At 43.8% G+C, this 17,887-nt stretch overlaps 1 protein-coding gene across 2 annotated transcripts; it reads right to left on the reverse strand.

The window, feature by feature from the left end:
- Positions 1-4,507: 4,507 nt before the first annotated feature.
- TMEM250 (transmembrane protein 250) lies at positions 4,508-15,325 on the reverse strand. 2 transcript variants are annotated; one of them, XM_078641893.1, is made up of 2 exons: positions 15,186-15,325; positions 4,508-5,201 (listed from the first exon to the last, which is right to left on the reverse strand). In XM_078641893.1, the coding sequence occupies exon 2, from the start codon at positions 5,081-5,083 to the stop codon at positions 4,649-4,651; it is 435 nt and encodes a 144-aa protein (XP_078498019.1). In that variant the 5' UTR covers positions 5,084-5,201; positions 15,186-15,325; the 3' UTR covers positions 4,508-4,648. The 2 variants fall into 2 exon arrangements, with proteins under 2 accessions (XP_078498019.1, XP_078498020.1); XM_078641894.1 differs by having other exon boundaries at positions 15,055-15,187.
- Positions 15,326-17,887: the final 2,562 nt, after the last annotated feature.

The following is a 17,887-nucleotide window of genomic DNA, read 5'->3' on the forward strand; positions in this document are numbered from 1 at the left end:
ATGTCATATGTGGGCTGCAGTGTATATTTACACCACCCACATATGTGACAAATATTTAGGTCTGCTAGCTGCACTACTGTGCTCTGGCTCAGCTGCAGTTTAAATGCACTGCAGTAACTTGTGAAAGGGAAAAATACAGTTTCTATATAAGAAAAGTATGTTTTATATATTCATGCTACCTCAAACGTTGCCTTGAAAAGGCACATGTCAAGGTGCGGATATATAAAAATATGGCACACTATATGTTGAAGTCAGACTGCTTCATAGTGAAATACAATCCAAAATCTAGTTTATTTTGTAGGCTGGAACTGACATTTCCCTAATAAGACTATGTGGGAATCAAATCTTTACTTTCTACCTGCAATTAGGAAAGGGCTAGAAATAAATCTTAAAATCGGGCTTAATGGTGAACTCAGATTAGCACAATTTAAACAGAAAAGTAACTTTGTAAGAACTGGCTTCTGGCTGCATGAAGTGACTGAAAACCATCACACTTCCAGTGCTTAAATACACATCCTTTGCTGGGAAATTTCATAGCTCTGGCTCAAAGGACAGTGGTGCGACTCTGGCCCCAGGAAGGCCAGCTGCTGAACACTTAGCTAGCTGGGAAAGGATAGGAACAGTTAACAGAACAAATGTCACCTTTAGCAATACCTCTTTGACTTGGATATGCCAGATAGCAAATGCAGATAGGAGACCCAGAAGCCTGCCTGCTAGCCTTGAGAAGCTAGGGCTGCAGGATTGACCAGACAGCTATCCCAGCAGTTGGATGCTACGTCTGAAAGTAAAACCTTTGATTGGGTCAACCCGCTTGTTGTATCCAATCTCCTCTCCATTGCGCTCAGCCTGAAATTATATCTAGGCCCTGGACCACCGTAAACTGATGTCTTTCCATACTGCTTGACTTTTCCGGGGTGTTTTTTGTCTCAAAACTTTAAAAATCATTTTCCCTGTTTCTCCTTAACCTATTCTGACAATATTTGTGTCATTTTTTTCTAAATTGGTTTTTGAGTTTTATAACTTTAAAAATCATTTTCCCTGTTTCTCTTTAACCTATTCTGACAATATTTGTGTCATTATTTTTTTCTAAATTGGTTTTTGAGTTTTATTGTGTTGTGCTCCTTACTTTAAAAATGGTTGGTAATGCATGGACTTAGCATCCACTTTTCTGGGTTTTGCCTACGACATGTGCCATAGCTACCAAGGCTAGAGCAGAGCTTTTTCAGAACTGAGCTTTGACATAACCAGTGTGGGTTTAGTGAGTTGGAAAGGGTGCCCCTTCCCTAATGAATACCCCCATTTTTTACAGCAAACCATCAAAGTATCTTACAAAAGTTCTATATTATTGTAGAGTTTTTTTTTTTTACACAGACTGATGCCTAGATCTGTACAATAATATAGCTTCATGCACCCTGCTGAGGAAATGAGAAGGTCAAATAACACACTGCATAAACAAATGTATTGGATGACAAAGTTCTGAAGTTTCACAAAGAAGGTTCAGTGTCACAAGCCCGATGTGGAGCTTGGCTCATCAAAGGGCAGTAGATTGACCACTCAAAGGAAATAATTTCAGGAGTCCCCTGCTCATAAATAATGAGAAACGGCTCGGTGAATCTGCTCACGCGGACTTGGTGCCAAGCTCAGATAGAATTGCTATGCATTTAAGCAGGCGTACCAACACATAGTGGCTCAAGTCAGAAGAGCAGATATCAGTGCAAAGAATCAGGTCCGTTAGGAGTGAGAAAGAATACAAGCACAGTCAAAGCCAATGTGTCTCGTTTTGGCAATGCACGTACTGACTTTATCAATGCTTCTGTGACGCAAGCATTGGCAATACTATCGTGTGTCCATGTTGAAATTCATTGTTTGTATTTTTAATACTAGTTATACAATTCAAATATCCATCGTGGCATGGCATAACTGTACTAAAGATCAAAAAGGAAAGAATTCCAAAATGACCGCCACATTGTTTATGAAAGCAATCAGACAGAATGTGGTAGCCATCTTGGAATTCTATTTTTTCCATCGTTTATTCTAGGATTCAAAGATGGCTGTCACGTTGCATCTATTCATTCTATTTTTTACTCTTTAACGAAAGGTATAGCATAGCAAGATGGCCATAACCATATTATGCCTGGCTCAACATGGCGGCCATCTTGAAACGCTATATCTGTATTATCCATTAAAGAGTATAAAAAACAACTGAAAGGCAGGTAGTGCAGATGGTATAGACTTTTTTTGAAGTCAGCTGCCTCATTGAAGACAATACTATCAGTAGGAGGCGAGCACCTATGTTTGTATGCAAGCTCAGTTGAAGAGCCTCTCCACAGGGATAAAAATAAAACTGCTGCTGCGGTTGGGACAAACAAGAATAGGGAGTTAAGCGGTCGAGTGACAACCAGGGAAATGAGACGGACAAGAAAACAATTCACCCATGTGGAAAGGGACGACCTGCTGGCCACTCTTTGGTGTATTGTATACAACGTTGTCTGTGGCGAGGCGCCTCAAATTATGAAATTTTGTGTCTGCGGAGTTTTCTGCAAAAATATGGATATGCTGCATTTGCCACATAATCCATTATCAGCGGCTATCAACAAAATAATTTTTTTCTAACGCACATGGATCAAAAGTTACTCATAGCATGGCAAAATGCTTTACTGTGCAGTGGTAGGCCGTTTGCAAAGATTGACTGGTCAACTTTCTCTCGATTATTTCTGTATTTGGATGTTGAAGTGGACCAATGAGGTGAAACCTTTGCCCAAACAGTGTTAACAAGTATAAAATCCGAAATAAAAAGGTAATATCACTAAATGTGGTGCATTCAGGGGTGTGGGATTCCTATAGCCAGATGCCCAGGACAGTGTGTGGGGTCAAGGGCAACACGCTTTCACGTGTATTTTGTCCTTGAGCCAAGTAGGCCCACCCCCCTGCAGCACAAACCCTTTCGCTGCCAGTTTCCAGTACCACATTATGGATCAGGGAAAGGCACTGTCTGCAGTTAAGGTAATATTTTTGTCCATATGTTAATGCTGTTCAAACCAGTATTTATGGTTCATTAAATGAAAGCCTTTATTTTTAGGGTGAGCCCTCTAGGTAAATGTTGTAAGCTCGCACTACTGACAGTGGTTCCAGTATAAATATGTGCGCACGCGTTTTTAAAATTTAGCAAAATGAAGTTATGTATAATGCTCCCAGAAGGCTCCCTGATTTGATGCAAATATTTGCAGAATCTTTAAAGCAAGACTGATGATTCTCTGCTTTCAAAATAAAACGTTCGTAAAAAAAACTTAACAGGAAAAAAACATTTTGCAAAACTACTGTAAAATTCCAGGTACCATTTCTTTGCAGCATCATTTAGTAACGTGTTGATACATGCTAGCATTTCCCAAACATATTCACAATAGAAAATCAGTGTAACCAGTTTCAATAAAATTATGGGAAACAAAAATAAACAAGCATTGGTAAATCCAGTAGATCTGAAATTGGTGGTCAGCTTTTTAGGTTTGTTAATGTGTGACTTGTTTTGGCATGGTGTATGTCCTTGCATTAAGTGCAGCTATATGGCTTTCATTAATTCCTAAGAATTTACAGAAGTAGGACAAGAAATAGCACTCCTAAAAATATTTGTGAACTGTATTTTAGCATGAGAAAATATGCATGTGTAGACTTGCTCATGCGAAAATCTGAGTGTTTGCAAGTTCACTTTCCTTCCAACCACTGTTACCCTAACTCTGGAAGAAGGTTTACGTCCGTCATTGTCAGGAATAAATCTCCAAAATTTTTTAGTAAGGGAAAAGATTAGAGAAGAGTTGCTGAAAACCCTTAAAACATGCAAGTTAGTAGGTTTGCACAGACTCAAAAGCGCATTGTAACCCTGGAACTATATCTTGCCACTACCTTCAGCCCCAGTATGTAGATATTCGGAAACATAAGGGGATTACAAGTATTCAAACAGTACTATGGTATGAGCTCTGGCATAATCAGAGAGGCTATATCAGAGCTCTTATATAATGAGTTTGCTGCCATAATGTGTCGCTGCGACTATATGGCAACAAAGGGGCAAGTGGATTTTGTTACAGGACAAGTACATTTATGAAACAACCTGCCCCATAGACAAGTAGATATTTGATTAAATTGCACACCCATGTGCATTACATCGCATCTTTTGCAATTTTTTTAATGCATAATTTAGTGAATCCTGCTGCCTAAGTTGATACTCTCTTGCCGCATAATTCCAGTGGTTCGGTCTGTAAAATGACCTCAGCAAACCGCATATGCACAGTCACTTCATTGATGTTGCTTGTTTATTATATTCATCAACAACAAAGCAGGAGGCATATATTTTGGATTGAGCAAATCACCTTTATTCAGACATGTCATTGGTTTACAACATTCAAAGCTTCTCTCTCTCTTCTCAATTCCCTCATTACAAAGATGGTTATTTTTCAAGTTTATAAGATTATAATTCTGTTTGATGTCTATCTTGAGGAACCGCATTTGAAAGATCGTGATCTGTATTACTGGCACGTTGTATGCATCAAATGCTATGTTTTAAGTGCAAGTATCAAACAAATATATACAGATTGAAGTGTTAAAAGCAAATTGAACTTTTTAAATTTAAAGTTTTGTTTACATGCGGTTACCTTAATTACATATCTACAAAAACCATGAAACACCACCCGAGCCCACCCACTAGCAGCATGGTCACTTGGATTCCATAAATAAGCAGCTCATTCAGGAGGGCAAAATCAACTCGCCGATGACCTAACAGCAAGAGGATGACAGACAATTTATATTGGAAACGGAGAAAGACTCTCATCCCCAGGTACTGAAGGCAAAACAAGATGGAAAGGGCCACCCACAGTATGGAGGTGAACAGACTGCAGCTGAAGTACAGGAGGAAACGTATAAACCCATACATCCATCGGGACTTTAGGTAGATGTCAAAGTTGCTGTACTTGGTACGCACAAGGTTAGTCGTCCTTATTGGACTGCAGGCGGCATGTAGACATGTAGTGTGGGGGCCATGGAACGAACGAACTCGGCGAGGAATGGGGATGACAGGCATCGGGCACCCCACCATTCACAGAGTCCCAAGGGATGGTGTGCTGTGATCATAGCAGATGTTATCACTCAACACAAAATGGATCCAAAGAGCATTGTAGGGTAGTAACAGCTTGAAGTCTCGGAGAAGATCCTACCTAAAAAGAGATAACAGCTGTCAGCCTGTGTAAGCATGGGAGTACACAAATACATTTTAATTATATAGCAATGAAAAACCACTAACACGTTAGGGACCATGCTCTATTGCCTCCCAAAACGGCAGTATTTTTGACAGTTTTGCCAGTCAAATAATTCAGTTAATCCAGACATTGGGATGAATTTTTAATTAAACCGCCCAATACTTAAGAAAATAAATCTAAAAAACTGGAAAACATAGAAAATGCAAGCTATTAGGTTATAGAAACAAAAACCATGTAACAAGACTGTACATATCTTGCTGACTATCAATTATAGAGAGGTAGAAGATCACTATGGACAAAATTCACAAAACAACTAGCAAACACGACAGAACATGTTGGCACATAACTGGATGCGCTTTTTATTAAAGAAACATGACTCACACCCACATCCTCCTTGTATAGCTGATATCCGTGGGTACACCATACTACAAGGCCACCTGCACATCTAAGACACAGGAGGCCTCGCTGTCAAGTTATAAGGCCACCTGACTCTGCACCCTCATGGAAACAGCAACCCTAACGTCCTTTTCAGCAGCTCCTGATCAACCACTTTCAGCTTCTCAAGCACCTTCAATCTGCTCTACAGAACGCTCACCCTAGCAGTGACTTAAACAAATAAATATCTAGCTCATCACTGCTGTCTTCATTCAGCACATCCATATTACATTCCTCGGAGACGTTAGCCTCCCAGAACTGCGGCACTTAGAACATGAAATAATTATTATACACTCATCTAAAGGCTCGGGGTATCAAGCAGCACACCACTGTGACTACCCACTCTAAAACAAAATCTTCAAACTCAATTAAGTAGAAGATCCTAATAACCCTGAAATGGAATAACCCCTTCCCTATCCCAATCATCTAGCTCTCCAACTCATAACAGCCCAAATCAGATGCCAACATATTCCTTGAAGCATACAACACTGGCCTACATAATTATGTTCTTATCTATCTATCTATCTATCTATATAGTTATTACTTTACTCCTTATGTTAAAAAAAAAACACATTTGCGTCTCTCCAATGCACTAAACTATGTTTCACAATATACCTCTCTTACTATATCCACAACCTCCACTCGGACTCATCCCAAACGTCATTCTACTACTATGATCTCCAAAATAACTCTTTCGAAAATCTTCCCTCCCTGCATCACCCCAAACCTCTTTTTACTACTACGATCTCCCAAACAATCCTTTCAAAAGTCTCCCCTCAGATCACTCCTTAGAGTCATCTGAGAACTCACTGTTACAACTAAGACCTCCCTAATCCATTTCTAGAGACTCTTCCGTCCTCCATCTCTCCTTATTCGTCCCAAGCCTACTCCTACTACTATGATTTCCCAATAAACACTTTCTAGACTCTTCCTTCATTATGGTTTTTCAACCCAACTAACAGGCTCACATGTCCACAACTCAATTGAATTCATATTTCACTATACTAATTCACCACTAATCCTTTTTGGGTTTCAGAGAAGAGTGCTACTCGCTGAAAAGCGATGTGATGCCTCGTCAGAGATAGTAAGTGCTACATAAATACAATTATAAAGGTAATCAAGCCTCTGGTTCAAAAGTAATTTTTTTTATTCTTTACTAGTAAACAAACATCTGTCAGGAGAAAGCCCTGCCCTACACCCACAGTGAGTCTAAGGGTGATCTGTTCTCCTTCCCATGCTTGGTGGAAAGGGGTCAGGGAAGAGATCAGAAATGCCCTCAAACATACATTTTTTCCCATTACCAAATGTACAATTCAAACATAGCCTGGGAAAGGCCACAAATCACACCAATATGTCCTCCATACAGACCTCTCTTTGAAAGCACACAATGCTAAGAAAACCAATACTGCACGATACCCCCCCAAAAATTATATATATATATATATATATATATATATATATATATATATATATATATATATATATAAACTCCAACGTATGCACGGTACAGCACACACGGGCACTCCGGGAAAGTTTTAAAACACCTTTATTTCGCAGACTCGTTTCAGCAGTAGGCTTTCATCAGTGCTCAAGGTGTTCAAAGTGTCGATCGTTCATACACAGCGCTCCGTTTTTTTAAAGAGAAGCATATCTCTCTTGATTGGTCAGTTCCCAATGTGTGGCAGTTGAAACAGGACTATGACGTACTTGGAAGGTGATATTTTCAAGTTTTGATAAAGTTCATTTAATTTGCAGCACATTTCCATGATGTTTTTAATGCTGTTCGTGGCGTTTGGAGTTATGTCCGCTACAATGTCAATTGCCACAAACGCTGTGTACGCCTTTCCTCGCCAAGCCTCTTGTAACAGGTCGGAACCGCAGGCAACAATAACTAAAGTTGCACCATGAATTTGAATAATTCATGACATATGGTCGCGGGCCCTTCCGTGAATATATATATACACACACACACACACAAATACACACACATACTTCCCCCCAAAAACAAAGGTTACAGGGACGTTATAGTTAGCTGAGCTAACTAGAACTCATGACCTCACATATTACATCACTCATGACATGGTCAGTGACTGGTATCCAGGACCCCGCCCTCAGCTGGATCCGGTCTTTCTTGTCTGGTAGAACTCAAGCCGTCCGGCTGGGCCCCTACACAGCACCCATGACCCCCAAGTCATGCGGAGTTCCCCAGGGCTCCTCCCTGTCACCCTTACTGTTTAACCTTTACTTCCGGCCCCTACTCCACTCACTCCGTAACTGGGACATTACAGTTTATAACTATGCTGATGACTTGCAGCTCATTCTCCCACATAACTCCCCCAATGCGGTAGATAATTTCCACTCCGTTATGCTTCACATCCAAGACTGGATGAACTCCAATCAACTGAAGCTGAACCCCGGGAAAACTGAGCTCCTTCTCCCGGGCTCCAGCCCCTCTTTTTCGGGTACCCAGTTCTGGCCCACTGAACTGGGCCTTCCACCAACCCCCTCGAACTCTGTAAAGAGTCTCGGCGTGACCATTGACGGCGAACTCTCTCTCCGACCCCATGTCGGCTCCGTGATTTCATCCTGTTCCTTCCAACTCACTAAGATTCGAAAGGTCAGCCATTTGCTCCCCCCACCGGCTCTGATCCAAGTAATCATCTCTCTTGTGCTCTCCCGCTTGGACTTTTCCAACTCCATCTATCATGGACTTCCTAAAACACTTCTCTCCCGCCTTCAGGTAGTCCAGAACCAGGCAGCCCGCATCATCTTCAAATCTCCAAAATGGCAATCGGCCAAACCCCTGATGCACAAATTGCACTGGCTGCCTATAGAACAGAGGGTGGCCTTCAAGCTGGGCTGCCTCACGTTCAAAGCTCTCCACTGCACCAGCCCCGCTTTCCTGACCTCACTCATCACTCCTTACCACCCAAATCGCAATCTACGCTCTGCTCATCTTCACTCGCTTGTCGTACCTAAAACCAGAACCAACAAATTCGGTGGACGAAGGTTTGCCCTCTTGGCCCCGAAGTTTCGGAACTCTCTGCCCCTGACCATCAAATCTAGCAGCTCCCTCCTTTTTAGGAAGCTGCTCAAAACCTTCCTCTTCCCCCCACCCTGCTAACCTGCTAATACCCCAGCCTGTGCTTCACCTCTGTCCTATAGCGCCAGGAAACCCACGGTGTCAGTGCGCTTTATAAATCTCATTTAATAATAATAATAAAGTGACATCACTGATGACATCACTGAGGACATCATCCAGTGACTTTTTTTTTTTTAAACGTTTAGGAGTGTAATATATATATATATATATATATATATATATATATATATATATATATATATATATATATATATATAGATATATATATGCTTCAAAAGCTCGCCTCAGCTACAACTTCACCATGGACTTGTAATAAGACGAGGTACACCCAATTTTGTGCTGATTTAATTTATTTTGCGAGTGCCACCAACCATCACGACGCGTTTCGGCAGATCACATGACGAATATATATATATATATATATATATATATATGCACAGACACACACACACACACACACACCCCAAGGAGTATTGGTGAATCAGTGGGTGTATGAGTACCTGTATGGATGATTCAGTGGGTGCGTGACTGACCGTATAAGTGAGTGATCAGGTTTCTCAGTAAATGTAAGGATGAGTGACTAGGTTGTATGAATGCAGCATCAGTCTGTCAGTTGGTGTCTAAGAAGCAGTATGGGTTGGTCAGTGGGTACGAAGGTGGCTGTATAGGTGATTGATTGGTTGTGTGATTATCTGTATGGGTATCTGTGTGAGGGTGTGTGTGACTGCCAGCATGGATGAGTTAGTGTGTGAATCAGTGGCTGTATGCGTTAGTGAGTGAGTTAGTGTATGAGTCAGTGGCTGTATCTGTTAGTGGGGGAATGAGTGTGTGCGGAGAGAGAGTGTGTGTGTGTATGGCTGTGTGGGTGAGTAGATGTGTCAGTGGAATATGGGTAACTGGGTATGTGAAAGGCAGTATAGGTGAGTAACTGAGTATATGAGTGACTGTCTGGGTGAGAGTGCATGTAAGAGTGTCTATATGGGTGAGTGTGTGCTTCTGTCAGCAACTGTATAGGTGAGTATGTGTTAGTATTTGTATGAGTAATTAAGTGGGTGTATGTGTAACTGTATGGGTGAGTGACTAGGTGTGTGAGTAGCCAGGCTATTTAGATTTACTTCAAAGGGTGTTCTTTGGAGAAGCTCTGCAAGATTTCTGCCTGAGACCATGACTGGGGGCCAAGGCCTGCCAGTCAACCAGCTGGGTGAGGAAACGTCACCTAGGGAATCAAAGCCCAACTGCCCCTGAAGCACAAGTACCTGCCAAGACCAGTGTGCCCTGTGAGGAAAAGGAGAGCACTGGAGAGAGAATTCCAGTGGAGGGGATCCTTGCAACTGTATACCTGTAGTCAGGTGTGATGAGATGGCTGATGCACCGAACGGGTTGTTGCCCATGTGAAGGGAAATGTTGGCGACCCTCGCATGCCAGAGGAGAGCTGCTGTGAGCTTTGCTGCACCGATCGTTTCATCGCCCATGTGCAGGAGTGAATGTAAGCGACCTCATGAGCCAGGTAAGGCTGCCTGAAGGTTACTGCAGTGCCGGTCAGGACGTAACCCATTTGGTTTGGAGTCGACAACCCAGGTGGGGTGGACATGAAGAAAGATGCTATTGTGGGTAATACTGATTTACGGGACAAAAGACCCCGAGGGAACGTGCCTGCCAAATACTGTGTAAGCGTTGCAACACTTTTGCACTTTTAATGTTTATAAAAACTTGGGCTAATACTGGGGCTTAACATGAATGTCGCCTATAGTGAATGGCGAATATCCGCTACATCGAGGTGAGCAGGAATCTGCCTATAAAAACACTAGAGTCCCGACATCAAGGGACTGAGTGTATTTTTTGGAAATGCCGCATTTTATTTGTGTTCATATATAAATGCTTATTTTTACCTACAAGTATTTGATTCGACAATTATTAATTGCTGCTGAACGTATTTTGAGTTGTGAGTCAGTGTTCACCTCTATGTCTACCTACCTGCCAAGAAGCTGTGAAATGCTCAACGGGTGCTACCATTGAGGGTCAAGTGCTGAAGGGGCACTTGGCCAAGCTGCTCTGGATCCATAGTTGGTTAGGTCCCGGGACATCAGGAGTAAAATTCCTCAACACTTATGGTACAATACATGGAAGATTTTGGGTTCCATGGTTGTGCCCAGTAGCTCCTACTAGCACCGTGGATCTCCAAATGGGGTTCTGGCAAACTGCATCACCCAAACACTGAATTAAAAACATAGACTGCCACGAGTCCACCTCCTCTTCAAAGCGGGTGGCATTCTGTACAAACAAAAAATAGCTGCCTTGTTTACTCTACTCAAAAAATAACAAACTGAGCCGGACAACAGGACAAACAAGCATTGGCATAGCCAATAGGTCTCGCTTTTGGGACCTTATAAGTGATTAGCCATGCAACACTAGATGTTGTTTAATGAAGGATATTGCGCTGGATAACTAAACACTTAAAATGTCCCAAAGGCGAGACCTATTGGCTATGCATTCAAATTCCTCTGTACCTCCTAGTTATGGGCCTGTATGAGAAAGAGAAAGTTACTAGCCTGCCAATTGGCCCTGATGCTGTAAGCAAGATCGAATTTTACGTACCTTAACTGGCCCCGGTATAAGTGACACTCGATGCTCACCATGATTTTAAATGTTTTTATACTCTGTATTTGTCTATTGTTGTGGGGTATTTGATGAAAATGTGCTGTTATGATCTATTTTTAAAAGAGACCGAATAAATATTGACTGGACTTGAATGGACAAATCTGTCAATCTGGGTGATTACTTTTCCACGACCTGTGTGCTGACATCACAACGTGTGCTTGACAGCAGAACAAGCAAAGGCGTCACTGACAGGGTTGACAGGATTGCCTTGTGAGGGGAACTTTTCATTGCGGTCCTCTCTCATATTTACAATTCGACAGACATGCTACACATGCTTCGTGCCGCGCAGCATGTATAAAGATAGCGATCAGCACGAGCGATGATTCATTTTAAGCAAGGAAGCCTGCAGTCCTATGAGCAGGTTGGATAGAGCGGGTGAATTAGGATTAACTCCTGCCCCATCCTGAATCCTGATAAGCTGCCAGCAAGTTCCTCCAGTCTTTGCATAGATGGCGGCTAGCGTAGAAGATTCAGCCAGGCACAAAGTCTTTGATTAGAAGAGCTGGATGAAATGCATCATAAAAGTCAAGTGATGATGACGTATTTTGGCTGTACGTTAATGAGCGAGAGTGTGCAAGACGTTTTACAGTGGGTGTGCGCTTGTTGGTATCCAAAGACAGATGAAGAGTGCAAATTGCACTCTTCAAGTTAGGACTGCACGTTTGTCCTCAGAAGGGTGAAAGGCAACCTCATGCTAAAACGGGCAAATCGAACAAATATCAGCAGTAGTCCCCTTGACCCGTATCTCATCGTGGGGTTTGCTGCCGCTCAGACTAAAGTGATCGCAGGGAGGGGGGGCGGGGGGGATTGACAGTAATCGCGGGGAGGGGAAAAAAGTGATGTGGCCGCGCTGGAAGAAAATGAAAGTGAGCGGCCGGCCGCAAAAGTGATTGCGGGGAGGGGGAAAAAGTGACGCAGCCATTAAATTTAAAGTGGCAAGATGGCACCCGGAGCAGCAGCCAGCGGGAGGAGCTGGAGGCGCTCTGTGGTGGGGGAGGGGGAGGAGCATTCAAAAGGAAAGCCTTGATCCAGCCATGTGTGGAATGCAGAAAGCCATATGGCGGCTGCACGAGTGGCCGCAAGCTGGTGGCCAAGCAAAGCTGGTGGTAGCACTTTGAAATGCCACTAACTAAATGTCTCGCAGAGCAGTGCCTGCGCTGGCTCAGCGAGACCTAAAAAGCACCAGTACAATGCTAGACTTGGAGACAAGGAGATGCAAAAAGGATCTGGAATAACATGCCCGCCAAAACTAGAACACAAATTCAACAAGCATTTACAATGCAATAGGTCTCACATAGGTGAAAGTTAGAGCAATTGGTGGTGTTAATGCAAATGTTTTTACTTACATTTCTTGGTTAAGAGTTGGCAGGGCCCTTTTGTATTGATACGGCCACAATTTGTTAAGAGGCTGCAGGCAGAGACTTGAGGGCAGGAAATGAGATGTGGCCACACAGAGAAGGCCGGAAGTGAAACTCCTGCTTAATTTTGCTTTAAACCCTGATAAATAATGCTTAAAGGGCTCCAACTGAGAGCATGAGAATGGATAAGTGCCCACACAGGAATGAGATTTTGGAATGATGCTGCATAAAATAAAATGAATGTGTTGATTAAATAAAAGCTGCGCGTGATGATTTATGAAATGCTGTGTGTTTGCTAGTGTGTGCGCAAGTTACTTAAAAAGTAGATACCATACTTTCACAAGCATTGCCCGAGCACAGTGAGCTACAATAAGAGTTGATCTGCCCTCCCTTTACTGTGTTACCCCAGGCCAGACTTTTTTTTTGTCATAGAACAGCAACCGGCAACAGCCTGTACCCAGTGTCTAATGTCCAAGCGTAATTACGGCCGGGCTGGTTTGCCAGGAGATGCGCGATGGGCAGTTGCGGTAATGTGTTTACATTGCTCGTGCCTTTGGTAAAGATGAAGTGCGACAACAAAATCAAAGACTTTGCGCCCGCCTTTGGTAAGAATGAATTGCGGAATGCAGTGCTAAAACAAATAAAAATGAAAAAACGTGTGGGTGGGGGAGGGGTGGCGCTGGAGTAAGTCGTTTGGGGTTTACATACATAAGTTGCAGCCTACCGTGAACCCAGTGCTCTTGGCACGTGCCTCAAAATGCTGTCAGTGAATGGTCTTCATGCACCTAAATACTGCTAAGAATTATTTAAAAACACCCAAGACCTTTGGTTTTGATGCAGCGCTCCAAACTGACCTGCTGAGGTCCTTTAAAGTGGCTTGGATTGGCAGATAAACACAGATCTCAGCAGCAAGTGGTTTAAACATGTACGCCATCTACATAGCATCTTGGCCTGACCCTTGTGAGCGATATACAACTTTATAAATAAATAGAAATATTTTCAGCAATGGGAAAACCTATCCATTTCATGTCCTTCAGTACACCTATCCACATCAATGGGAAACCAAAAACTGAACAAACCGTCTGCTAAGCTCAGACAGCAACACACCAGCATTCAAAATAGAAGATTGGTAATACCAAATGCGAAGAAAAAGGACGCATGTAATTGAAAATAGACAGAGAAGCACAGCCATGATAGCTGTGAAATGGAGGGCAAAGGTAACTGTAAGAATTTCCTGATATAAGTGTGCATGCCAAAGAACAACCAAGTCATCATAGCTGTGCTTAACCTCGAAAGAAGTGAGAGAACAGTGTGCATACTTAAAATAACAGAAGTATCTTTAGAGCCCACAGATATATCTAGTAACACTATTGACAGATAATATTTGTGTTGCCTACCTCATAGGTACTCAATTATCGACCTTGGAAGGGTAGAAGCTTAAGTGAACCCACGAGAACATGTGATCATGGGTTCGAAAACAGGGGCCCCTAGGCTGGAATATATAGTCTTTTGATCCACGATGCCTGGTTTACGCTATTGGCTATCAGTCTTTAGTGCTAATCGCGTAGCCTCAAATGCTTTAGTGAACTACCTTTTCTGGATTCGTACTTTGAAATACAGGGCCATAATCCCTTTTGCGGAGCGATAAAACGAGATACCTTCCTCTCAACGTTCGGTCCTCGTTACTCCCACAAGACGTAGCGCCGAGTGAACCACGTCCTCGCCCGCCGTTCGGTGTGCAGTCTATGCAAACAAACATGCATTCTATCACCCCAGATCACTCGGGTTCTAAATTACTTTAGTGAACACATCCGTCTTTTCACTCTAGTCCAAACCATGGGACTTCATCTTTCCAGAGCCATATATGCCGTGTCTTTGCACAGCAGTTCCTCCCTAGGATTGTGCTGTCAGTGTTCAAAATTAATATTTACCCCTATACCTTCCCACCCTCCCCGCAGGCTGTTCCATGCTTATATTTCCCTATATCATTAGATAGTCGCAGTGCCCTGCCGCATCTACAAGGCCACAATACGACTGGGATATGCCGCCTGGAGACATGGCTCACATTGCACTGCCCTTGTGCAGCCCTCCAGTTAACATCTAAGAGCTTCGGGCTGCCGCCTGCCAGGGCACAGCTGCGCACCTTTAGAGTATTCTCTATGGGCTGACATTCTTCTTGTCAACACTGCTCCTCCCATGGGGTATGTTTTCATCTATCTAGGCTGGTAAATCTCCTGCAGATGTACAGTTACCCCACCTCCATTATCCCTCATGATCCTGGTGCTTGAGGGCTCCCTGCCCGGTCTGCGTACAGCCAGAACACCGGCTTCCGCTCACCGCGTTTCCCCTTCTGAAGTGCAGTGGAACTTGCGGATGAATGGCACCCACCTTCGTGACTTTGGACCAGACGCCCGCGCTCCCCTCATCCGGAGGCGGGCGGAAGAGGACGCCCCGGCCCGGGGCAGGCAACGGTGTGGATGGCGCTGTCCATGGCTCGTCCCTGTGGGTACCCGGCTCCGAGGGGCGGGGCCCGGACGCAGCCTCCCACGCACTCACGTAGGGAAGAGCGGCAGCGGCACCTTGTATTTCCTGGTTTCCAGCACTTCCGCAAACGTCACGCACATAAAAGCGCAGCTTCCGGTCTCAATCTATTAAGTATGGAAATGAAAGAAGGACAAAGCAACGAAGGAAGTTCTCGGGAGCGGGAAGACTGAAAGTTGAAAGGAGGAATAGAACACGAGACCAGTAATCGAATTGCATGTTACATTACTCTTGTCTCCGCCTTTATGCAAACTTGATTTTTGAAGATAGCGGGCTGTATTACCCACTTGCAAACCTGTCCTGCCACCGGCTACAAAACAGCATTTTCAACCTCAGTCTTAATAGCATTCACTTTATTTTCTTGAAAAATATGAAAGGACTCATCTAGGGTGTATCTTCGGTGGGGTTGTATGGAGTGGAACACCCCACAACCCAAATAATTGCTCTGTCGGTGATTATTTTAATCAAGATTGCTGGGCCGAGGAGAGGGAGTACATGCGAGTACAGGCAGGGCCCTGAACTCAAAGCACACATCCGATTGAAATTGGCACAATTGCACATGAGTAATGGGCTTCTCTCTGCCTGTCACTCACTCCACTATGCTGCTAGTGCTGGGATGACCGCTCAGTGGCGTAACTAACGGTCATCCCTTTGTGTCTTTGTCAGGGAGTGGCGCCGCATTCAGGGGCTACTGCTTGAGCAGCATGGTAACATGCTGTCCTCTACTAAGGCTGTGTAGAGACGCTCCATTGCTCACTGAGCAGTTCAAAAAGGAAAAATAAAATTATAATAATGCAGCGCTATTATCATTTTATTTATTATTCTTTATTTTTCTTACTGCAGCAGCTCAGTTTGTGATGTTCTGGCGGGGCTAGTCTCTGTGCCGCCAGAGCACTGCAGGGGGAAGGAGTGTGTCCGAACAACAGCGCTCAAACCAATCACCATGCTGCGCGGCAGGGTGGTGATTGGTTATGCGGTACCCGGTTGCTTACTGCTGTCCTGCCCAGAGTCCAAATAGGATGAAGATGAGAAGATTAAGAGGACGGAAGTCAGAGGCGAGGTGGTGGCCGGCCGTAGCCAGGTAATTGTTTTTTTAAAAAAACAAATCTTTTTCACACACCTCCCTGCCCACCACTCCCCATCCGGTCGCAGCTGCTACTGCTCTGCATGCCAGTAATTTTACCTACAATTGGAATTCTACTCAAGTGTGTAGTGTTCTTGCTTGTGAAAAGACAGGTGGGGGAGACTGCCGCTCTTCCAGTGTGTTTGTTTTACATTTTTGTCTACCACAGGCCACATTTGCACCTGCCATCAGTGCCAGCTTTGGGGCAGTGTGACCGATGTCGCCGCACTGGGTGCTGACCTGGAGGGGGGGCATCGACCTCAGGGGGGCTCTGTATTTAGCAAAAACGTACGATTAAAAAGCACCTGCTACAGAGATCCTTGTGGGGCCAGCTTTTAGGCAGCAATAAAAATGTCAAGATAGCTTTTTTTTTAAAACAGATTTTATTAAACTATTACTCTTGGCATTTTACAATCAGCAGTGCAAATACATTAATTACACAGGTATCGTTGAGGTTCGCTCGCCTCTCCGGATCCCTTCTTCCGGCAGATCTCTGATTGTGTAGCCACTAACTGTGTAGTAGTTCGACTTTGTTATTACCCACCACCGTGCAGCAGCCCGCCCTTTGTTATTAGCCTTCTTGCCTGCTTCCTGCAAGAGGTCAGCAACTCCCCCCTCCCCACTCCACCGGCCAGGGGTGTCTTACGTAGTAAGTGCCAGATGCCACTTGGGTGGCTTTAGAAGCAACTGAACTTAGGTGGCACTATTCTCTGTTATTGCCCCCATGTCTTAGTGTCTGGACGATCTTTACCACCTCAACCCAATTGTTCCTCTCTTCTACCCATAATAGTCTACGGGCAACTGTTTCCTGTCTCCAGTTCTGCGATGCCCCCTGCTGTTCTTTCTCTGGTCCACTTCTGGGTTCTTAAGTAGTGTTACTAGAGCTTCCCATGCTCTGGCTGATTCTAGCGATTTCTTACTTTCATTCCTTCTAGCTATTCGTAGCATTACTGTCCGCTCATAGTCTTCCCACCGTATGAACTCCCTCTTCCACTTGACTCTATTGGAGCCCCCACGCCTTCCAGTAACTGGTGATATCCCTTTTTGCCTGTATAAGTCCCAGATCCTGAAACTTACTTGTTACTTTATTTTTAGAGTTGTGGGGGAACCAGTGTAAGAGACAGTATCCCAGTGTTGCGACCACTTGTCTCTCTATCATCCCTGCCAGCACTGTGGCCACCGTACTCCAGAAGTTTCCTATTTCCGGGGAACTCCAGAACATATGGAGAAATTCCATCCCCTCCTTGTTACAACGAGAGCAAACTGCCGTTCTTATATTAAAATATCTATTGAAGCGTCCTGGCGTGTGGTATGCTCTATAAAGGGCATAGAACTGAACAAGTTGAAAATATAGTGTTTCTAGTGCTCTTCCTTGCTCATTCTACCAGGTTGTGAGGTACTGTGTTTTTCAGAACCGGCACAGACA

This window comes from Lissotriton helveticus, chromosome 5_1, assembly GCF_964261635.1.
Source record: "Lissotriton helveticus chromosome 5_1, aLisHel1.1, whole genome shotgun sequence".
NCBI lineage: Eukaryota > Metazoa > Chordata > Amphibia > Caudata > Salamandridae > Lissotriton > Lissotriton helveticus.